Source organism: Eschrichtius robustus, chromosome 13 (assembly GCF_028021215.1).
Source record: "Eschrichtius robustus isolate mEscRob2 chromosome 13, mEscRob2.pri, whole genome shotgun sequence".
NCBI classification, from domain to species: Eukaryota; Metazoa; Chordata; class Mammalia; order Artiodactyla; family Eschrichtiidae; genus Eschrichtius; species Eschrichtius robustus.
This window is the reverse complement of record NC_090836.1, coordinates 5955140-5979560: the sequence shown is the minus strand read 5'-3', so window position 1 is coordinate 5979560 and position 24421 is coordinate 5955140. Positions and strand designations below refer to the sequence as shown.

General features: G+C 49.5%; 1 protein-coding gene and 1 non-coding gene across 2 annotated transcripts in view; one reads left to right on the top strand and one right to left on the bottom strand.

Annotated features, from left to right (window-relative positions):
• The window catches only part of ANO2 (anoctamin 2), a 335850-nt gene that overhangs the window by 68265 nt on the left and 243164 nt on the right, over positions 1-24421 (top strand). Inside the window, exons 5-7 of the mRNA XM_068560881.1 lie at positions 9451-9602; positions 12880-12934; positions 15259-15310. Of these exons, the coding sequence (XP_068416982.1) occupies positions 9451-9602; positions 12880-12934; positions 15259-15310 (259 nt within the window). The remainder of the gene's footprint in view (positions 1-9450; positions 9603-12879; positions 12935-15258; positions 15311-24421) is intronic.
• TRNAG-GCC (transfer RNA glycine (anticodon GCC)) lies at positions 12340-12412 on the bottom strand. The gene has a single exon. It is a non-coding gene; the product is annotated as a tRNA-Gly (tRNA).

The window sequence follows — 24421 nt, the reverse complement described above, 5'->3', positions numbered from 1 at the left end:
GACCGGAGCTGTCCCGTGTGGGGACAGGCCGGAACCCGAGCGTGTCCTGTGATCCCGGCCGTGGATGTTAAAGGGCTGCTGGTCGGACAGGGGCCGGGAATGACAGTGTCTCCGCAGGGCCTCTAAATGGATGCCGTGTCTGTCACCTCTGACACAGAAAGGAACTTCCCACCACTGCTCACTTTCACACTCCGCCCCAGGCACACCGATCCTCCAAAATACCAAGCCTGTTTCCCTCTCAGGGCCTTTTGCTTGCCCTTCACTCTGCCTGCGGACCTCCAGATACCGCAGGACACGCACTCCCACCTCAGCGGGGTCTCTGCCCGGACAGACATCCCTGACCGCCCTGTGTGAAGCGGACCTCTGTCTCTCTCCATCCTCCTTCTCTTGTTTTTTTCTTTCTAACACTCAGCGCTGCTGGATACTGAGTAACATATTTGTATCTTTGTTTTATTATCCCTATCGGCACTACACTGGAAGCTCCAGGAGGGCAGGGGGGTTTCACCCTGTCGGCAGCACCTAGAACAGGGCCTGGTACAGAGCAAGCACTAAATCAGTGTTTGTTAATGAATGAACAAATGGGTCACACGTACCAGGCCTGATCTATTGGTGGTGGCTTACTGGAGAGAGACGCTGAGACGGGTTCTGGGGCTCCATCCAAGGGCATTGGAGGGAGTGCTGTGATCCCTCAGGGCTGTCTGTAAGGTCGGGGGAGCTAGCACCATGGTACATGTACCATAGCGGCCGTCCCTGATCTGGGTCCTCAGTAGCCCCTTCAGTTACCAAAAGCATGGAGGAAGAGTCTAATTGTACCTGGAATGGCTGTGTATAAAGGGTCCTAGCCCTTTGAAAGGTCACATTTTTCATCCATCCATCCATCCACCCAGTGAATAGTTACTGAGTATCACTGTGTCTGAGATACTCTGCTGATGGCAGGTGATGCAGTGGTGGCTACAACTGTTCCTGGCCCCATGTGGCTTCGGCGTGGGGAGGATTCAGAAGTCAAGTAGCTGTTGATGAGCTTGGAGGCACCAACAGAAGAGAAAGAGCAGGACAGACAAAGAGCCAACCCGAGAGACCAATTTTGATGGGGGCCAGGGTGCAAGAAGGGGCCATCTGAACCGAGACCAGAGGGCTGGGTAGGAGTTTACCAGCTGGGTGGGGTGGGCAGGTGAGAACCTTCCTGGGCGAGGGAAGGGCATGTCCTCCAGCCCCAAGGTAAGAAAACCCCGGCCTGTGCGGGGAAGTGGGAGGAGGCGAGGCCAGTGTGCGTGCAGCGTGGAGACTGCAGGCGAGGGGGTGGGGTGGGGTGGGGGCTGGGCCTGTGGAAGGAGGCAGGAGGCATGGCTCAGAAGGCGCTTGTCAGCCATGTAAGTAGTTTGGAGTTTCTCCCACATCTTAAAAGTCAGCAAACATTCATTCATGTGTAGAGGACATACTGAAACAGAATTAAAAACCATAAGTGAATCCAGAGTTAGACCTCAGAGGATGTGCATTTTGTGAATATGTCACTGGCTGCGTTCGGTGTGGCCGCGGATGGGAAATTGACCCGTAGGCACTGGTGGGGATGGAGGGACTGAGGAACTCCTGTTCTTGGTGTGCCCACACAGGCTCCTTTGGGCTCCAGTTTGCAGCTGAGCTTAGTGGCTCCTGGTGCTGCTTGCATTTGGATTGGTGGGTGGTTTAACACTCGCTCGCGTGGGTAACTGGGCTTGTGCACGGAACTTCTCAGATCCGGGTTCGGTGCATGCATGTCTGTGTGCATCCCTCCCTCTGTCTGTCCTGTCAGGCGCCTACGGGGCATGAGAACAGCGGACCTATTCTGCTGCATCTTTAGCTTCTCTTCCTCATAACTTCTTTAGTCTGGAGGCGTCCACCCCGGTCCAGCTTGCAGAAGCACCTTCCACACTGTTTGGCTTCCCTGTGTGTCTGAGCCTTTTGAAATGAAAGGTGAGCAGGTGATCATCTTCAGCTCAGTCAGCCCTCAGTTGCCCAGTGACCAGAGGTACAGAGGAAAGCACAGAAACGTTGAAAGGGGAAGACAGTCTGGATTAGTGTCTGTTGGGCCGTTGGGTGTAAGCAGACACACATGCTCACAGCTGGGCTTGCTCTCCACCTTTATGCCCGGTTGCTGCTTTTCCTGCTGACTTTTCCTACGAGTTGCAGAAAGAGGCCCTCTTAGATCACTGCAGATGAGGGACCCACGGATAATCAAGATTATTTTATTTAGATCTCATATGGTTATTCCCTTCCCTTGATCTTTGGAGGGGATCATTGGATCTCCTAGTGTTTGCGTGACATCGGGTATGCTAGTAAAACTTTCTGTGCCTGTTTCTTTACCTGTAAAATGGGGACAGCAGCCTGTATCTGTCCATGATAGACAATCACTGCAGCCTCAGTGCCTTGCATCCTGGGAAGGAACATGATTCCAATGCAGGAAGGAAACAAATTAGCCCTGAGACCGCACTGCCATGCCCCTCTGGAGGAGAGAGGCTGAGGGAGACGGAGGAAGAAAGAAGAAAAGAAGGCCTTTCAGTAAACCTCTTAGCTTGTGACAATGAGGCCAAAGCGGACTTTTATGAGAACCACATTTGAGCCCTGGAATAAAAAATAAGAACAACATACTTTAAAAGTTATTTATGATTTTAAGCACATGAAAGGCGTACCGTGTACCCGGGGAGGGCGTAATGGGGAACAGCTGGTGAACATGTGTCTCGCCGTTTCTGAGGATGTTCCTCATTCTCCACTGTCCGAGAATAACAGTAATTACGCTGCTGCTGCTGATTGTATTAACAATACTAAAGAGCATCGGGGCGCCTTTCGTGGACCCTGTGGAACACGGGGGAAGAGCCGGGCTGCTGGGCTTGGTGGGGGCGGAGAGGGAGCTCTGGCCTTCTGCCTTCTCGGGGACCACGCAGCCCTTCCAAGGATCCGAGGTTTAAGAAGAGAGCCTGGATAAGGGGAGTCAGGAAACCTGGGTTCCGAGGCCTGGTTTCACCCCTGACGCTGGCAATTCCCTGCCCCTCTGAGTCTCAGTTTCCCTGTCTGTAACGTAGCGAGGCTAACACTGCTGGGTGGGCCGGGCTTGCTGAGTCTTCTGGACCCTGGTGACGTGGAGCCTGTGGGATCCCAGGGTGAGCATCCTGTGCGTGGAGGGGTCCTCCTCATCGCCATGCTTCTTCAGCTTCTGGCACAATCAACCAGTCAACCCCCAGGCTCAGTGCCTGGCACCCAGGAGGTGCCCAGACGTGTCTGTGCTGAGAATGAATGTGTCTTTTTCATTAAATGTCTAAAGCCAAAGAAGGTTACACTTGGATGGTACTTTCAAAGCCATTTAGTCAAGTTCTGTCTTCTATGATTTGTGAAGTGGGTCTGGAGCGGGGCTCAGCCTCGGGCTAATTATCCCCACTGGTGAGCGGACCCCGGGACCCTACCGAACGCCCCTCGAATGGTGAGCTCTCCATCCTGGCTGGTGGGGAGAGGGGCTGTTCCCAACCCTTGCAGATGGGTTTTCTCCAGCGTCCGGTAGCTTCCTCCCACCCCGCTGCCCAGTGCTCCAGGAGGACTGTCTGCAGGCTTCTTCACGAAGCTCTCTCCTCTTGGCTGCGCTGTCCTGGGAGCTCTGGTTGCCCTGGTCTCCCCAGACCTACAGCTGAGGCTCCTCAGCCCAGGGAGTGTGTGGGCCTCCACCTGTTTCCCCTTCCTGCCCCGCAGCCCTGGACCTCTCTCTAGGCGGTGAGCTGGAGCGATCCCAGGAGTCACCATTTTCATTTCCTGTCTCTCAGGAACTCGTTACTTCTCAATGTCCAGTATCTTGAAAACTGCTTTCTTAGTCTGTTTGGGCTGCTCTAACAAAATACCACAGACTAGGGAGGCTTGTACACAACAGAACTTTACTTCTCACAGTTCTTCTGGGGGCTGGAAGTCTGAGACCAGGATACCAGCATGGTTGGGCGAGAACCCCCTTCCTGGTTCGTAGCTGGCACTTTCTCGCTGTGTCCTCACATGGCGAAAGGGGCTGGGAGCTCTCTGGAGTCTCTTTTATAAGGGCACCAATTGCATTCACAAGGGCACCACCCTCATGACCTAATCACCTCCCAAAGGCCCCACCATCCAATAGCCATCACGCTGGGCATCAGGATTCAGGATATGAATTTTGCAGGGACACAAACATTCTGACCAGAGCAACCATTATTTCATGTTTTTTTTTCCTCTGGGTGGTTTGGTTGGTTCAGGTTGGGTAAATCAGGTCCCTGTTACTCCATCCTAGTGGGAAGTGGAAGTTCCCCAATTCTCTCTCTTTAGAGATGAAGAATCTGAGAGGGAGAGCCACCTGCCCAGAGTCACACAGCTCGTTAGCGTCAGCGAGGACCAGGACCCAGATCATTCACTCCGTAGACATTAACGTGCCCCTCCTGTGTGCCAGGCACACAGGGCGTGCTCCCTGATCCCCAGATGCCCACAGTCTGTTGGGGAGACAGACGCATGAACCACAAGTTAGAGAAGAGTGTGGCAAACGTTAGGACACAGGTATTCGTTCACAGGATGCTAAGGAAGCATGACAGCAGGCGAGTGGCTAAGGAGGGTTTCCTGGGAAAGCTGGTACTTGAGCCCAGTGGAGGAGGAGAAGGAGGGTAATTCAGGTGGAGAGGGAGGGGAGAAGTTCCAGGAATAGGTACGACATGTGCAAAGGCACAGAGGCAGGAAGCAGGTCCTTTGTCCTCCAAGCTTAGCATCCATGGTAGCGTGCACGGGGCCGCCGGCCATGTTTGACTGTGGGCATGGGCCGTGTGTCTGCCTGGGTGTGTGTGTAGGGCCTCCATCAGGGCTGTGGGGTGGAGGTCGCCTTGACGGTTCTGGTGGGACTCTGGCCTTTTGCACCGTTTACATTTTTCCTGGAGGTAAATGATGCTACTTGTAGGGCTTTTGAGCACCCCTCCCCCCATCAAGGAACAGTCAATTTATCCTGGTGCCATTCCTGGTCCCTCCAAAGACATGCCACAGGCCCCATTCCCCTTAGACCGATTCTGTAGGGAGCTCTGCCAGACCCACTGCTAAGAAAAGGTTCAAGACCAGCTTGGAGGTGCTCAGCTAACCTTCTTCCAGGACAAGGCCCTGGGGCAGGTGCTGGTTGTTAATCCGCATGGATTGAATACAGGCCCTCCTGGCCTCTGCCAGGACTGGGCAACCCCGCATGCCCTTGGCAGCTGGTGGGGACAGGCTGGGAGACCTTTCGGCCGGCCAGTGGCTTTGGGCTGTGGCTTTATTCTGCATCATGGTTTCTTTCTACCAGGGCCTGTTACCTGACGACTGTTCTGTCCCCAGCCTGGGCTCCTGCAGTGGCAGCCACTGCTGTCATCAATGCTGGGTCCCCAGAGATTTATCATTCGTTTGTTTAACCATACGGGATGGTTTGGACAGTGTCCTGCCTTCGTGGAGATTGTTTGGTGGGGCGGCTGGACATGAATCAAATAATCATTCAAATAAATGTAAAATCACAACTGTGATAAGTGCTGCGAAGGAGAGGCATTTGGGCCCTCGGAATGTTGTGAAGATGGGACTTGCCCTTGTCTGGAAGCCAGGAAAGACTTCCCCCAGGAAGTGACAATTGAGTGAGAACTCCAGTGTGAACAGAGGTTGGTGAGGGGGAGGGAGAAGGCGAAAGGTGTAGAGTACTAAAAATACTGCCCGAGGCTGGTGTCTGGGTGCCGTGAGCAGGGGACTGTGGGGCAAGGAAAAGGTGGAGACTTCTACAGGGCCCCCAGGCTGTGTGGAGAATTTTGGTTTTCATCATAAGAGCAATGGGTAATGGTTGAAGACTTCTCCGCAGGGAGGTGACATGATCAGATTTTTGCTTCAGAAACATCACTCTGGCTCCAGCTTGGAGACCAAATTAGAGGTGGACAAAAGTAGGGTTGCCAGATAAAATACAGGATGCCTAGTTAAATCCAAAGTTCAAATAAACAATGAATACTTTGTTTAGTATCAACGTATGTCCTAAATACTGCAGCGGACATACTTATACAAAAAAATTATTGTGGCTCTAGTATAATTTTTTTATGTGAGTATGCCCTCCAGTTGTCTTTTTTAATGAAAAAATTGTTTCATTAGAAGTTAAAATTTATTGTTTACCTCAAATTCACATTTAACTGGACTTCTTGCATTTTTATTTGTTAAATCTGGCAGCCCTAAGCAAGAGAGGTGGGAAGCCAGTTATTGCTGTAGTTGAAGCCTCCTTAGACTAGGAAACCAGAGGTGGACATGGGGAGAAGTGGACAAAGGAGAAACACCCTTGGTCGGTCCAAGTCTGTCGTTCCAAGGCATCTAGGATGCAGAGCCAGTCAACTTCCCTCCTGCTCTGAAACTTGAATTGCCACGCACATGCCCTTTAAAGACGCATGGTTACGGGTATGGTGAATACGCTGCAGGACACGTGCCTGGTTGGAACCTGCCCTAAATGACCTATGAGATGTGTTGGGACAGGGTGAAGGGGTCATCTTTCTGCCCGTGTCCCTCCAGGCCCAAGGATGCCCCAGAGGTGAGCTCTCTGCATCTAAGTGACCGATGGCAGGAGGGTCAAGAGCTTTATGACAGTAGGGGCAGTAGAGCAAGTTGCACACTGTTTTTCCCCGATGATCACTCACGTCGTGGCAGAGGAAGAGTAAAGTGAAGCAGCCAAGGTCGCAGGCTCTGCCACAAGGTTCCGAGGCTCCAGCACTTATTATCTGGTTGACGCTCTCTGTGTGATCTTGACTGAGATTCTTAACCCCTCTCGGTTTTTAGAGGCACGTCTTTAAGATTAGTGCTGATGTACGTCAAGCCAGGTGCATAGGAGATGCTTAGAAATGGTCTGTGCTCCCAGAATTAAACGGTCCCCTCGTTTCAGAAGGCTGGCTCTTTCTTTGTGCAGAACCCCGCCTGATGAATTTCTTGATTCACAGCTCTGATGTTGTCCTTGTTCACACCCTTCGCTGACTTCCTGTTGCCTCATGCAGCGGGATCTCCATGCACTGGTCTCCGCGTGCCTTTCTGCCGTGAACCGTCACGATTCCCCCATCAGAACCTGAGCACCAAAGAACCAGGCTGTGAACCCTTCTTAAATCCAGCTTGAACTTTTTTACTTTTTTTGTTAGCTTGGAATGTCTTTGCTGATACCTGTTCGAGCCTTATTCATTAAAAGTATGTATAAGGTGAGGTTAATAGAAGTATGATCAAAGAAGATAAAACACGTGTAGAGGCTAAAATAAATGCCCATCACTAGGGAAGTGACTAACAAATTAGAACTCGTGCCCACTGTGTTATATGGTGCCTTCACGAAGGTAGTTCTACGTGGACTGACCTGGAAAGACGTGTACCCGGGATATATTGCTAAACGAGAAAAGCAAATTGTAGAATTATACGATCGTACCTGTGAAGCATGATCACAGGTGTGTTTGGAAAGGGATTCAGTTACATATAATATGTGTGGAGAGAGTCAGTATAAAACATACTCCAAATTGTGAATGGAGATTTCCTCTGGAGTGGAGGATGGGATGGGATTGGAAGTGAAAGGAAGCTGTTAACGTTAGTTAATATACTTTTTGGTTTTGGTCTCTTTTTTTTTTTGGCCACACCGCACGGCATGTGGGATCTTAGTTCCCTGGCCAGGGATTGAACCCGTGCCCCCTGCAGTGGAAGCGTGGAGACTTAACCACTGGACCGCCAGGGAAGTCCCTGGTTTTGGTTTCTTTGTTTACTAGAACTGTGTTAATTTTGTGATTGAAATTAAGTCAAAATGCATAGAAAAATGTATCAGAAGAAATAAATAAACTGGGCTTATGTTTCAGTTGTTAGATTGGGGAGGTTCTCCCCCTTCCCACTGATCATCATGATTTTATTAAAGGACCAAAAAACAAAAGAAGGTTACCTTTCTGTTCAAGTCCCAACAGAAATGCTGCTCTCCTTAGGAAGCACTTTTCCGATTCTTCAGCTGGATGTGCTGTCTCCTTTCTTTGAGCCCTCAAAGCTTTTTGAGTGTCTTGTGGCATTTATCTCCATCGATATTACAAGTGTTTTGTACATGTTTTACAGGCTCTCTAGATTTAAGCATCTTAAGGATATCTTGATAGAGAACACAACCGGCTTTCAGGTCGGAGGATCTGGATGTGGCCCTTATTCTGGTCATTTACCGCAGCAGGACAAATTAGCCCCAACTTAGTAAGACACAGCCATTTTATTCTGTCTTATGAATTTTTGCTCAGTATCTTGAGCAGAGCTAGACGGGGTGATTCTTCTCCACGTGGTGTTGACTGGGGTCACTTGGTGGTATTTGGCTTGGGGTTGAGCTGGACAGGAAGGTCCAAGAAAGCCTCCCTCACACGCCTGATGCTTGGCAGGGTAGGCGGAAGGTGGGGCTCAACCTCGCCCTTTCCCTGTCTGAGTCCTCTCCGCACGTCTCCTCAGACTTGCTGCAGGCGGCTCAGAGCTTCAAGAGACCAAGGAAGACCAAGGCAGAAGCTGCCCATCTTCTTAAAGGGTGGAACTGGCATAGTGTCCCTTCTGCTGCACCGGTCAGGCAGCCCCAGAGCCCACCCAGACTTAAGGGGGGTGGAAACAGAGATGCCACCTCTTGAATGGAGAAGTCGTGTAAAAAATTTGTGGCCATTAATCCACCAGAGAACATTGCTATGACAAGTACAACCTCTGCGTCTCAACGACAACATCCGTAAATTAGAAAGACCAGAAGCTATAACGCATGCAGACGCACTCTGTACGTTAGGAAAGACCATAGGTATCATAAATACCAGTGATTATCTTGGTCGTAACGCAGCGCTTTACTCAAGGCAGGTACTCGCTAGGTGCTTAGTACTTTGAAAGCAGACTCATTTATCAGATATCTCCTAAGAAGAGCACAAGAGAAGTGATGCCGGATTGTCACGTAGGGGCGTGGTCTGGTTGTAGAGTACAGACTTGGGATCGGGTTGACACGAGTTAGAGCCAAGCAGTCGCCCGGTTACTGTCTGTGTGACCTTTGTTGGCTCATCTCACCTTTTTGAGCCTTAATTTCCTCCTCATAACAGGAGAGTAATATTATCTAGCTGGCTGGGTGCAGTGTGCATTGGAGCTCATTTGAGTAAAGCCCTTAGTATGGTGACAGTCACACAGTAGGTCTTCTGTGATGATATAACAAAGACGTGTAGAAAGTTTGGACTCCTTTCAAACTGCGCTCCTCCTTCCCTGCACTGGTCACCTCCATTCGCACAAACAGTTGAGGGGGTTCACCGCCTTGTGAAAGCAGGGGAGGAAGGGGAGGAAGGGCAGGACCCTCCTGCTGGCTTCCCCAGTCTCGTCCTCTCCCCAGAGTGTCCCCTACGGGGGGAATCTGAGCCCCCTGCAGCTCTGGCTGTGAGTCCTTCTCCTCTGAGTGTTGGACGCCGCCTCCTTCTCACACCTGTGGCTTTGCCTTCGTAGACGTACGTGATCAAGTCAGAAGGCAGCATCGCGAAGACGTTCAACAAGATCCTGCAGAAGCTGAGCGCACCCCTGAAGCCCCGAGTACCCGAGCACAGTAACAACAGGATGAAAAACCTGTCCTATCCGTTCTCCAGGGAGAAAATGTACCTGTGAGTACTGGGACTCTGGAGGTGGGGCTGTGTGGGGGATGGGAAGGGACCTCAAGCACCACTTGGTGCCTCGGCTCATGAGCTGAGTGCCCGGGTGCCTGGGGGATGGGGGAGGAAGCCGGCTCTCAAGGTGGAATACTCCCTGTGTCTGCCTTCCCACTCCCTGTCCCTGAGCGAGATGATCGCAGATAGCTCCTGAATATTCATCCCGTGGCTTCTGGGAAAACCTGCCATTTCAGTCACTTCGCATGATGGATGGAGAATCAGGGAGCAGACAACCAGAAACTTCGGGACTCTGTGAGCAAAGTGGTCCAATACCTGTTTACCTTCCGCGGGGAGACCACTCTGCTCTGTTCCCAGTCTAACAGGGTTTCAAGATATTGTGATAATCCAGAGAGACGGTGGATGAAGCTTCTGGACGTATGTCTTCTCAGCTGCCAGCTCGTGCCCTCACTGACCCGGAGGAGGGGAGGGAATAAGTTTTCTTCTCAGAGATGCCCTTTTGGGAAGCCTTTGGAAGGGGGAGTCGTAGTTGGGAAGTGGGAGATGCAGAAGCCAAGCACTAATTCTGTTTTAGGAGCTAATGATAAAATAAGAAACTATCAAGAGTGATAAGAGAATCGAGTGAGAGAGGGAAAGGAATGGGCTTGGAAAGGAAGAAAAGATACAGGATCTTTGCTTTTGGAGGAGATGGCATTGATGGGCTGTTTCTCCCATTCACTGGGTACCATCTCTACCCATCTTTGCCATGTTAGATAACAATTCTGTACACATGCATATGCTCCCTCATTGAATTCTTACCCCTTAACGATTCTGGTACCAATTCTGGTCACCAGTTCCAATGTGTGTGTGGGTTTTCCCGCACCACCAAGAAATTCTCCGACACCAGCTGGGTGCCGTACATGTCAACTCAATTCTGACACTGTTTACCTGGAAATAGCATCAGATCCCTCAGGCTGAGGGCTCAGTGTCACAAGACTGCCCCGCACTTCAGATGCCTAAGCAAGTCCAGGTTGTGACCTGTGCTTCGGACTGACTGGCTACAAGTCAGAGGTTCTCACGACCCCCTCCTTGCGTTCGACTAATTTGCTAGAGTGGCTCACAGAACTCAGGAAACCAGTTTACTCGCTAGATTACCGGTTTATTATAAAGGATGTTAAAGGATACAAATCAACAGCCAGGTGAAGAGATACATAAGGCGAGGTCCCAAACAAAGGAGCTTCTGTCCTCGTGAGTTTTGGGCTCAGCATGAAAGCGTTTTGATTCACCAACCCAGAAGCTCTTCAGAGCACATCCTTTTGGATTTTTATGGAGGTTTCATTCCATAGGCGTGGTTGATCAAATCATCGGCCATTGGTGATTGATTCAACCTCCAGTCCCGCTCTGCTTCCCGGAAATCAGTGGGTAGGACTGAAAGTTCCAACCCTCTACTCCTGGTGGTTTCCCTGGCAACCAGCCCTATCTTTAGCGGCTTTCCAAAAGTCACCTCATTAACATAAACTCACTGATGGTTGAAAGGGGCTTGTTATGAGTAACACGACACTCCTGTCACCTTTATGGCTCTGAAGCAATTTCAGGAATTGAGGACAGGAGACCAAATACTATAACAAAAGATGCTCTTATGGCTCAGAAAATTCCTAGGGCTTGGGAAGCTGTGAGCACAGTGGAAGACCAAAATATATACTTATTATAAATCACAGTGTCGCACTCTGATTGTGAAGCGGCCGTCCAGATATAACGATCCCTCTATTATGGAGAGGAAACCGAGGTCCAGGATCTGTCCAAGGTCATGAAAGCTTAAGTGGCTGCACTGGGATTGACGTGTTGACCTCCTGGCCGGCTGTTGTTTTTGCAGTCTGTGCGTCCTCTGCACCTCCCCTTCCTTGGGCCCTTTCTCCACACCGGCGCTGGCATCTGACCTGCCACCTCCCACACAGCTCCATTCACTCAGCTTCTGTGATCCTTCCAGGCCACTTCTTCACCCCCAGCCAGAATATGCTCTCCATCCTCTGAGTTTTCATAGCAATGGTCTGCATGTGGTCACGTTCTCCTCTGCATCAATTGCTTGGAAACACCCCCCACCCCAATCCCCAGTGGCTGGGCTCCCAGGGGGCCGGGGGCATGGTTCAGGTGTCTGTGTGCCCTCCAGCACAATGCCCTAAGGACAGTCACACAGGTGTTATTTTTTTTTTAACATCTTTATTGGAGTATAATTGCTTTACAATGGTGTGTTAGTTTCTGCTGTATAACAAAATGAATCAGCTCTACATATACATATATCCCCATATCTCCTCCCTCTTGCATCTCCCTCCCACCCTCCCTTTCCCACCCCTCTAGGTGGTCACAAAGCACCGAGCTGATCTCCCTGTGCTATGCGGCTGCTTCCCACTAGCTGTCTATTTTACATTTGGTAGTGTATATATGTCCATGCCACTCTCTCACTTCGTCCCAGCTTCCCCTACCCCTCCCCGTGTCCTCAAGTCCATTCTCTGCGTCTGTGTCTTTATTCCACACAGGTGTTTTTTTGAGTGAAAGGTCAACATTTGAAGTTTACAACAGACACAGGTCTTGCATAATTGGGAGTTTGGTATCTAATTGATGTGACAACAGTGACAACATTAAATGAAAATTTGAAAAACAGTTATAACCCCAACATCCTGAAACTGCACTCTTTTCTGTTGTTGTGTTTTGTTTTGTTGTTTTCCCCAGCCGCGCCATGCGGCTTGCAGGATCTTAGTTCCCTGACCAGGGATTGAACCTGGGCCCTCGGCAGTGGCAGTGCTGAGTCCTAACCACTGGACCGCCAGGGAGTTCCCCGTTGTTGTGTTTTTACTGTCTTTGTCCGCGCACAGGAATCCTTTTTATATACTTTCATTTTTAAAACTTATCATAGTATAATGTTTTTCTATCATAGTCTAACTTTTTCTACAGTATTTCTAAAGTTTTCATTATTATAATTTTCAACGGCTGTATGATAATCCATCCTTTAGGTTTTGGAATTGCGTCTTAGCTCCATAGTCTTTGTTATAAGTAAGTTTGTAATGAACATTTTAATTTATGGACCTTTTTTTTCCACTGAATTTATTTTCCCAGTGATACATTTCTATGATAAGTTTTCAGAATTACTGGGTCAGAAAGAGTGTAAATGTTGTGAGAGTGTGTGTCTCTTACACATCTTGCTATGTTGCTTTCTAGAGGTTTGCTCTGGGCCTGGGGTGACAGTAGTCCCAGAACAAGGATAATGAAATGAATTGACCTGCTTTCTTGGTGTCGCCAGGTACAACATCCAGGACAAGGACACCTTCTTTGATAATGCTACCCGTAGCCGCATTGTAAGTAAAACCGGTTAACCAGGTGCTTAACCAGGTGTGGTGGGCTCGGGAGGGGGAGAGGAAGCCTGAATCCCCTTTGGCAGGGCATCTCTCGCCCTCCCTGCTGCCTCCCATCATCCTTTGCTTGGAGTTGCCTAGCAACTGGAAGGAGCGTCCAGGAGCTTCCCAATCCCAGTATCGAAATAGCCAACAACTCTTCTCACTCTTGGCTTGAGAGGCGGGTCTCCTCTTTATGGTCCTCCACCCAGGCCTTTCTTGGAATCACAAAAGCAGGGAATGTCAGAGCTGGGGGGGACTTTCAGCTAGTCAGGTGACCCCCTTGCTTGACGGTTGAGGAAACTGAGGCTCTGAGATGCAATGAATTGAAAAAAAATTCAGGCAGATCGTTTGTGTCCAAATGAGGGCTCATTGCTGGGCTGCTGAGTTTCTTTCTTCATCCCCAAAGAAGTTCTGCGCATTGCTGTCACAGGGAATGCTAGAGCTGGGCAGTTTGTCCAAGGACAGAATTGCCAGCCCATTCAATAGGAAGCCAACATTTGTGACTGTAGCCATTCTTCTACTGTCTTTTTGCCTTTTGAAGTCAAGGTTTTGGATTTTGCAGGGTGGTTGATTCCCCTGGGCCCTGCGGCCCCAGTCTGAGCTGTAGGGCATCTCTGTTCACTGATCCATTTATCCCCTCCCCACCTGGAGAGCATCCAGCTGATGGACAGAAGAAGGGAGAGAAAAAGGGGCTCAAGGAACGCTGGTCACTTAGGCCACAGTGGAAACATGGCAGCATGTTCCCATTGATCCCTAGGAAAGAACTTAAGTTTCAACAGAATGAGGAATAAAAGTTAGGTACCTAGAGGACTTCCAAGCCAGCACGGTGATGAGAAGGGTAAGAAGGGGCAGGTGATTGGAAGAAGATGCAGAACATTTCCAAGTCATGCTGAAAACACGGCCCTGACTCTTTGCTTGCGGGATGGGCAAGAAAACACCTCAGGTCCCTTCGCCTAGTGTTCTAGCAAGATTTAACACGGGCATATGATTTCTTTTATCTTCCTACAGAAAAAAGTGTAAACTTCCCATTGTTTTAGTTGATGATGTTACAAGCTGTAAGTCTCCCCACAGCTTGGGTCCCACGACTGGGGGGGACATTATAGGGCATTGTGGAAATTACCCGATAATTGCGAAGTGCTTGTAAAATAATAGACTGCCATATAAATGCTGTTCCTAATTATCACTGCAGTTGAATACTGCACTATATTATAAGTGAATTAAACATTCTTGGGCCCCATTCTGCTGGAATTTATTTATTTACCACTCCCTCTAGGTCTGTGGCTGGAATGTGGGAGTGTAAATGATGATGGAGTAACACATCTTTTCTCGTTCTGGAAGCTTCTTCCTTCCCCTCCTGCCCTTTTCCCAGTCTACCGCACACTGTGACGGGGGGAGAAAAGGGCCTTGAGTTTTGTCCTGGGGTCTGCTCTGCCCTGGGCTTTGGTCTGAGGACCTCGCCTGCATCTCCCTGTGCCCCCTTCCCTGTGGGCATCTGGGCAGCCCAGTGGTCTGTCCCAACGCCGACTTCCTTCCTGGAGCCGGGAGCAGGCTTGAGACCCCTTGGAGGGCACTAGTTGGCCTGCAGGTTTACTCTGCCCTGGGTCCCTGCTTCCTTGGCTGGGACGCTCTCAGCACCCCGCCCTCCTGAGTGAGCGACAGGGTCCCTGCAGGCCCCACAGTCGGGGCTGTTGACCTGTTGATGTGCAGTGGTCACCGAGCAGCAGCCTGCCGTGTGCCCAGGATGCGCTATGACACGTGGAGTCTTGAGGATGTGTGGGGACCTGCTCTGACTGGGGAGGCATGATAAGGACTTGGGGGAAAAGCAGAGAAGTGATAGCACCAAGGACCAAGATGTAGGTGGCCCTTTTCTAGTTGCCAAAGCACTTTCGTGGGTCCCCAAAGCAGCTCTGAGAGACAGTTCCATTGCAGGGGGGCCCACGGGCCCTCAGGACCTGCAGGGAGCTCGCTCAGGACCCCTCAGTGGCAGGGCACTGTCGGGGCTGGTGGGGAGGGCACGCCCCCCCTCGCCTTCCCTCCCGGCTTCCTCCTGGGCCCTCCAGAGGGATGTGAGTCTGGGCTCCCCTTCCCTCCTGTAACTGCAGTCAACTTACAGGCTTTTCTTTCTTTTGCAGGGCGGGGTGGCAAACGGGGGGTGTGTGCCTGAGGGGATTAGATGCTTTGTTGGAATGTCCGTGAGCTGGGCACATGCCTGCCCATCCCCGCCCTCGGGCTGGGGACGCACCATGTGGCCCAGACGTTCACGGCCGAACTGTCGTCTGTTTTAGGTACACGAGATCCTGAAGCGCACCACCTGCTCTCGAGCCAACAACATGATGGGTAAGGACCCTCCCACCGGGGGCCGTGCTGACAGGGGCTGGGGGGCCAGGGAGACTGAGAACAAGACAAACAGACGCCCGCATGGAGGGGGCGCCCTGCCTGCCCCCATTCCTCATGGGGCTGGGGCTGCCCCCTGACCTTCACCCCAGGTCTCTGTCCCTCCTCTCCTTTCCCTGGATCCTTGCTGACGCCTTTCACTTGATCCCGAAAATTCAGCTCCTCTCTCTTCACAGTCTCCAAAAGGTTTTAATAACCACCCAAATCATGGCAGCTTTTTATTCGTTTGTTTTTAAGAAGAAAGGCATCTTCGAGGCCTTTTAGTCCAAGCCCCTCACTTGATGTCTAAAGAAACTGACTCCCAGAGAGGGTGAATTAGTCTGCCGGTACCTCTTCTGAGTTCAGCGTCCTTGTCACCACTAAACCTGTCTGGCTAAACCTGTCTGCCTTGTGGTTTGGTTTTTGAACCTGGGGGTGTTTGTGTTTGAAGCAGGACCCTCAGTGTTTGGGAGCTTGCAGTATAAGGCAGGTGGGCCGGATGCTGACGGGTGGTGGAGGGGACACAGGCGGGGGTGACACGCTGAGCTTAGGTCCATGCGCGGTGTCCACACGATCCCCCTGCAGGTGGAACGCTCTTTCCAAAGGGGCTGCTGTCACTCATCACTCAGAACATACCCTGGGGTGACACACCTTTGGCTTTTGAGGCAGCTTTTAGTTGAAAAGAGTCATTTAGAGGCAAGTCTAGGGAATAAAGTAGGCCGTCAAGCTGAGGAACAATAACCACGATGGCAGTAATAATAGCTAACGTTGGAGAGTTTATGTGGGGTCCATATTGCTGCCTCAGGACTGAGGGAAGGGGGTGAAGAGGGAATCAGAGCAGGTGCTGTGTAGTGACAGTATCATTAGAACAGTGCGGGACCTCTCAAGGGGGCGACTGTATATGACTCTGATGTATTCATCTCACGACAAAATTTTAAATACCACTCCAGTGTTAAAAAATCAAATCTTCTACATGGTGTTGTCTGTCTGGAGCACGGTGCTGATGAGACGAGACTCTGAGTGAGTGAGGCGGGGCATTGGCCCCTCAGTCCCATGGGATGGACCGAAGCCCTCATTTTGAGCGCTTGTAACCGAGGACCACCAGAGGCGTCAAGAGGTCTGAGGGTGTAGTTTGTGTTTTCTCATGGCCTCTATCAAAGTTCTGGAATTTACCCTCACTTCTAGTCCAGTTCACTCCTCGGTTCCAGTAATCTGCCTTTTATTCACTCACACCCTCCTTGGATGGACCAAAACTGCTCCCTCGGGTGTCACAGGTGACTCCGTCCTGCCCGCGTTTCATGGCCTTTTCCTCCGTCTTCGTCTTTCTATATCCTTCCAAACCCTCTCACTGAACCTCCATCTTCTGATAGTGGGTATCCAGGGAGGATACCAGGGAAGATCCTGTTTCTCCTTCCTGGACCACACTTTGCTTCCTCTTCCTCCTCCCCCATTTTCAAGGTTGTCTTCTCCACGTTCCCTTGGCCTCCTCACTCTTGCCCTGCACAGAAGACATGCAGCCGTGAATTTCTATTTCCCACTTCTGTCCCCCATTGCACACCAGCCTTTCCAGCGGCCAGCTGGATACCTCCACTGAGATATTCCCAGAACCTTGAAATCAGCGTCTGGCTGTGCCCATTTCCGTCTCATTCCTCTCTCACGCTGTCCATCTCTCCTGCTTTTCTTCCTGTTAACGTGACCACTGCCCTCTCTGGTTTAGCTCCTGCTGTTCCCTTTGCCGGCATGTCCTTCCCCACGTCTCACCCGGGCCCACCCCCAGACCGAATACCTCTGTCCCCCAGGTTCTCCCTTTATGCCCTCTCCTTGGAACTCCCATCAAGTTTGATGTCTTTCTTGGTGATTATCTGTGTCCGTGGCTTAGACCCCCGAGACAGTCCTTGAGATGTGTCTGGATCACCTGTTATCCCCCAGTGCACTTGGCTGGCTGCCCTGCACGTTCTACTCAGTCGATTTGCTTTAGTGAATTAATTAAACGTGCTCAGCTGGCTAGTGTCATAGCAGTAGCTGGTGAGTTCCCTGTGATGTGTATTTGTGGACAAATGACTTAACTTCTCTCCAACCCAGTTTTCCCTTTAAGGTAAGAATTACGTGTCTCGCAGAGTTTTTGTAAAGATTAAATGGGAAACTCTTAGTTTGTTTTGTAAACTGGGAAGTCCTTAAAAACTAAAGTTTGTTTTGAGGGACAGCCTCCAGATTGTTGAAAAGTCATTAGAGACCCTCTGCTTTAAGACAGCAGTTTTTTTTCCTTTGAGGATCTGTATTTTTTTTTTTTTTCCCCGATGTCACAAAGTCAGACATCTTAAGGATTTTGTTGTTGAGTAGTTTTCAAAAATTTCTTTCTTTTTTGACATTCAGAAAACATTTATTGAGCACCTGCTATGTGTCAAATGATGTTATAGAAACTGAGAGATGGCAAGATGAATTTGACCTACTTTCTGTTCTTGCGGGGCTCTTAGTTTAGCCATACGGACAGACACGTAAACAGATAATTATGAGATAATCGGGTAGGTATGATATTAGAAGCGTACAGAGGGCAAAGGGAGCACAGATTCAGAACAGCCAGCTCCCATGGATGCATCTAAGTATCATCATAAGTTATCCAGTGTTAGCTTCATGACTTGCCGGGAAGGTAGGTGTGTCAGGAATGATCATCTCCAGTTACCAAGGGCACAGACAGGAGGGGTGGCTTTTCCAGAGCCACATACTGAGACACTGTTAGAACTGGGTGTAGAACCTGGGTTCCCTCCTCCGATCCTACTTCCTCTGCCTTTGGGATGCAGGGAACTCAGCGTGGCGTTTGGCTGAGTCTTTATGGGCTGTTGGTTCCACAGTAGTTGCTGATGACTTACTAGCTCCTAACAAGGGACTGAACTCTGCTTCCCAGGAGAGGAGAACGCTGAAGGCCGATTCTCAGGTTCTTTGACTTCCGCCTGGGAAAATACAGTACCCTTTAAGCTTTTTGGCCAACTTACCATCTTACTTAGAAGATCAGAAAGAATGAGGAATGTGATAACATTGTGAGGCCTCAGGATAATAACGGACCTTTGAGCCATAGGTAAATTTTGATTTTATTGCCCTTCTCTCTGGTTTTACAGAGAAACACACATGGGCTTAGAATTGGCTTAGATTTCCTCCGGAGGAGGGTTGCCTCATAAAAATAAAAGAAAAAAGAAGAACAGGATTGTGTGCAGAATTGATTTCCAAGGCATTTTCATTGATCCTTCAGCCTTGGAATTGCCTTTTATGTGGTCATTACTTTTGTGACCAATTTACAAAGCTTTATTCCCTTTTTCATTGTCCTCAATTACAGTGGAAATTAAAAGATGGAAAAGATGATAAAGATTAGAAATAGAAGATGGAAAAATAAAACTAAAGATAATAATAATTCAGAATCACTCCCGTTTGTCTGGTATTATCACTTTCTTCTTTGTAGAAAATACATTTTTTTGAATGCCTACTTTTGCAAAGCATTATGCTGCATACAAGATGTATGTATTGATTTATTTATAGTCCTGTCTTGTTCCACAAAATTTCTGAGGTGACTTACAAGAAAAACAATAAAACAGCATAATATAAATAATAAATAAAGAAATGAGAAACAGGAAAAACACAAATTAAAATAGAATGTTGAAACTAGGAGGAAAAAATAGGCTACAAATATGCAAACCATACGGCCCTCTAGCTTCTGCAGTTGGGCTGCAAATTTGACCTTGAACCAAAGTGAGAGGGGAATACAGTCAGTGGTGTAGCACTTAATGTCCTCAGCAACATCTTTTTATATAGAAATTTTTCTAAAGTCTCTCTAAAATTCCCTGCTTTCTTATATAGAATATATCAACATATGGTCTCTATATAAAGGCATACGTAAGCTTTTCTGTAGGATTCAGGATTATCCTTGAGAATATAAGGTTATTTAAGTTTCCTCAAGGATTACCTAAGTATTTATTAGGGCTGTTTGCCCCACAGTCTCTGATGTTTTTGAATTCTCGACTCTGGTGACCTCCCTCCCTGAGTTTCGCTATTTCAAGGTTTGCCCTGCTATTTAGGGCACAGAAAAACAAACTCATTAGAATTTGGGGTAAAGAGAGAGCGAAAAGGCATTGCAGGAGGATCTGGAGGATTCTGCTGTGGCTAGGTACATAACCTTAGGGAATCGGTTGCCTGAGATTGAGATACTTTTTCTTCTGGGTTCTCTGTTGTGAGAGCTGAGATAACCAGATAAGAGATCTCTGTACACATGAGGTCTTCCTGTAACCAAGATAGTAAGGACCCCTTGCATGTGTGTCATTGTATGCTTTGCAAAGCACTTTCACACTCTTTATCTCCTTTGATCCTTTAACTCCCGTGCAGAGTAGGTTCAACAGATATTAGATATTAACCACTTTCCCAACAGAGAGATTGACTTCGAGCCCAAGGTTAGAGATTTGGAGCTGATGGAAACCCGAGTTTCTTGGCTCTTCTTCAGTGCTCTTGTAAATTAATCAGTTAATAAATGGATGAAGTTATTGGGAAAAGTTTTCCAGCGAAGGTGAAAGCTGAGGTCTTCCCCCTGTGACATCCATTCATTCAACAAATATTTATTCGTATTTTACGTATCATTCATGTTCTAGAACTGGGGACTAGAGTAGAGACTCAGACACAGATCCCTGCCTTTACGGAGCTCACATTTGAGTGGCATTTGAGAAGAACAAATAAGCCACATGGCTGTCTAGCGAGAGAGATGCATGCAAGGAAAGCAAATGATACAAAAGACAGGAGGGGAACCACTCCAGAGAGTCAGGTTAGGGTCCCAACAGGAGCAAATGACACACTCACATGACCACCATTCAGGGCAGGAATATCAACAGAGAGACTATTTACAAAGGTGTGGCCTGGCAGTTGGGGATGCCAGGGTAGCATCATGACCTGGAATTAGCGGGAGAGCTGTTACCATCTGTGTACATGGTTCCCTGTGCTCTACAGTAGGACCTTGTTGTTTATCCATCCTATATAGACTAGTTTGCATCTGCTAATCCCAAACTGCATGTTTAACCCACTCCCCAGGTGACTCTCAGGGACTCTAAAGGTAGACAGCGATATGAGTACAGGATGGGCTGCCACAGGCTTCTTGCCCTGCCTACATCTGGGAGTGGGAAGAGTGGTCCACGTGCTGGCCTTCTGGGGATCTGACTGTTGCTTCTCCGAAGTCCTCAAACGAAACCAAGTCTTCTCTGTGAAGGGCTTAATCTTTGTTGTGGTTTTTCTAGCATTTGCTATATGGACGTTCACCGTTTGGTCCCTTTCAATGTCCTAGCCAGCAGTAGGGTCTCTTGGACTTCCTGTTGCCTTTTTTTCTTTACTTTCTTTCTTCTTTGGTGAAAGGAGGGGCAGCAGGATAAAAATTAGCAGAAGAAGGCAAAGAAAGGGGAGCTGACCTTGAAAAAGGATCGGCATTTGGTGACTGTCTAACTTTTAATTTGGGGTGGTTTGTTCTGTAACCTCCCCAAGAGCCAACTCACCCTTTCTCTTTTATTTACCTGGGAAATGAGGGATGGTGGGCTGATACACACACCATGTCCAGAGCCTGGAAGTACTCGTGAGTTTGGGATCCGCAGGGTGGTGGTAGCCTGTAAGTCATCACAAACTTGGCCCAGCCCGATGGTGCCTCCTAATCAACATAATGTCAGATCAGTGGTTGGGTTCAGGACTGTGCCAGTTCACCCCATTCTGGAATGCCTTTCAAGTGTGCTTTATCGTGGAAAGAAGCCCAAGCTTCCTTCACTGACACCTTTCCTGTTCCTTCATATGAAAGTTGTTGCCTTTTCATGGACAGAAAACTACAGCTTGATAGAGCTACATTTTCATAGATATTTTGGCATCAGAGCATTTAAACAAATGTATGCTTTGGGCGTCTCCCCTCCCTACTCAGGGGACGATGTCTTAATTATTTTGACCGAAGCCAGACCATGTTGTGTGATGTAAACATCTGGTTTATCATTCATCCAGCTGAACTGGTTTATATTTTGTTAGAAGAAAAGGCTTGGGATTAAAGGCATTTAAGTAATTAAGCACATGTCAAGACAATTTGGTGATGGGTAAATATAGTCTCTGTTCAATGCACTGTCTGGGGGGCTCTGGTTTAGATTTACGTCCGGCTGGAATACAGGGATGAAAGCAGAACGCCGGGCAGACTGGGCCCTGTTCTGGGGGGAATCAAAACCAAATGAGTTTTCAGGGGTTGAGCATCATGCCTCTAAGTACCTGTCCTGGTGTTTGGCCTGGAGGGGCACAGCTGCAGTTCCGTATCACTCGGCAGCACTTGCAGATTTTAGGAGATTCTCACTTTGGGAGGCGGACCAGAAACTGTGCTTTGGGTCAGGCTCTGTGTCCAGGAAACCAGAGATGTCTTGGAAGCTAAATGCGAAGCCTTAGGTTTTATATTATGAGGGTGTTTTCAGGTACCAGTCCCAGGGCCTGAGCCCACCCTGCTCTGGTCCTTGACCCTGACCCTGTATTTGCAGAGGACCAGTGTTGCTGGGCTTGGCTGAATCAGCAGAGCTGTGGCCATTGCTGGGCAGAGAGAAAAATGTGAGCCTTTTCCCTGGGGAATTGTGGTTCTAAGCAACAGATATGAAGTACCCGGTGACCTGAAGGGACTTTGGGGATCAGTAAAGAAGTCCTCGGTGGGCCATGCTTTGTTTGGGCCAAGGCACTGCTTCTCTTTGGGGCGAGAGGGGAAGGAAAATGTTCTCAGTGCTTTCTCCTTCTTGCTGGCCCCCCTTCTGGGAGTAGGAGGACAAAAGATTGGGTCTCTCTCTCTCTCCCTGGGTCTAGAGCAGAGAGGAAGGACTTTGGATGTCATCCTGAAGAGGAAAGCTTTGCCGTTATGGCCAGATGGAGGGTGCATGATGGAACCAATTAGCCCTTTTTGCTGAAAAGAAAGGAAAAATTCAGAATTTCAATTTTCAAAGCAGGGACTCTCTTTTTTTTTTTTTTCTTAAAGTTTGATTATTTTCTTCTTTCAAACTGATTTCCATGCTTGTTTGGGGGTAGAATCTTGGTGTCTGAAGTCTGTGGCTGAGAGGCCAAAGCAGTTCCCATTCTTGGGTGAAGTTGTGGATAAACAGTTACTTTTCAGCTTGCCTCTCCCGCTCCCCATTCCTCTTCCTTTCGTGTCCCATCCCCTCCCTCTGCCCAGCAGCCACTGACGGAATGGCGCCTAAGATACCACCTGAAGAGGGGGAGGTGCACAGCCATGGGGCAGAGACACAGTCAATGACAGCATCTTGAAGCTCTGGTTATCTGGTTTAGGACAATTCAGGTTTGATGACCTGAGTCGTCTTGGTTCCTCTCTTAGGAAGCAGACTAGTCAACCAGAGTTTAAGTTTCCTTCATCAGCATGGGTTGCCAAAGAAAATTGGAGTAGTGGGTAGGTGGATGCCTGTGAATCATGGGAAGAGATGCTGAGATCACGTTCGCCATAGGGCTGCTTACTCTTTTGGGGAACAACCGTTATCCCTCCCGTGTTCCCAGCAGTGAAGCGGGAGCCATGGGAGACTCCCGTGAGAGGGGCGTGCTCCCTGCCTCAGGTACCTTGCAGGCCTTTGGAGGGCACCAAACAAGGCGTGAACAACATTCTAGAAGTGAAACTGGCATTCACTGCCAAGGAACTTTATTTCAGATGAGACGTAGGGTGCATAGCTTTAGACCTCCGACGATTAGAGATCTGTTTCGAAGCTCTGGTGGCAGGACCCAGGAGTTCAGGATGTCGGCCCAGTGCTCTCAGATGCTGGGCTACTCTCTAAGCAAAGCTGAGAACTAGCAGGGGAGCTCCACACCTGCTGAACTTCTCCACGCAGTTTGGCGACTGTCTTCAGGGTATATGCTGCTGCCGTGGCAACCAGGGGGTGGGTATGGGTGCAGGGACTGGGTTGGGTAGTGCGTGGGGTGGGGTCTAGCTGGAGCCCTGCCCGCCTGTGATGCTTCAGCCTGTATCCATGTTGACAGCTTTGAACCGCCCCCCGCCCCCTCCCGGCTTGGGATCCCTCCCCTTGATGATTGTAGGGTGGCTTCACATTGCTGTGGTTATGGCTCTTGAACTGATTAATGATGCTCAGGGTGAAATTGTAGTCCTCGGAGGAAGACAAATCTGCAGCTCCTTCAGCCTCGGGGCACCTCTCCCCAACCCGTACTCCCTATACCCACCCTCCATCGCCCATCTCCCACCGCGCCCCCCACCCCCCCCCCGCCCAGTTATTTCTGATGTTTTCTGTGCATGCCGAGGAGGAGACGTAAAATCAGGAAAGGACTGGTCCTTGGGTGATGCCGCAACCCTGAAATCTCAGCTCTCAACTCACTGGAATTGTGGCCGCTTCTGCCAGGCGCCCCTGCAGCCTCCTGAGGGCCTCTGCTCCCACGTGGGCCCCTGGCCAGCCGTTCGGCATCCCAGGCAAATAGGGGCATGATTTGAGGAAGAGGAGGCTGATGGAGGGAGGAGGATTGTTTGAGAACCTCTGAGGCTCTGAGCACGCGGTGGGGCCCTGACTGTGTGCGGGAGGTGGAAAACCATGAATTTTGACGAGTCACTGTCATCTGGCTTTGTCACGCGGCCTGGCCGTCTCTCCAGAGTCGTGTGCAAATGCAGATTACTTAGCATTTGGACGTCATGCGTGTTTCCCTCCAAAATCGAATTTCTCCTCTTCACACTATGGTCTACAGTGTCTCCGGAAAGAATGGTTCAGGGCAGAAAGCGTGCTTGAGACAAGGGAAATCACTGTGTATCAGAGACCCCGCCCCCTGCCGCCCCACTGCCCCCCACTGAATGTGCATCCCCGCATCCCCGCAGGCAGGGTCCTCGAGCTGATGAGATATGATCCCTTCCATCTGGGAGCCAGCAACCCAGGGAAGACTGTCCTGAGTGACAGAACGTACAGGGCACGTTATAGTCTCTGAATCCAAACATGAAGGAAATGAGGGAATAATAGTGGCTCCGTGCTGAACATGAGCTTCTCTGTGGTGAGTGTATTGGAGTTACAGGGACGCAGCCGCTCCTTCACGTAACACCTATTTAGTAGGGTC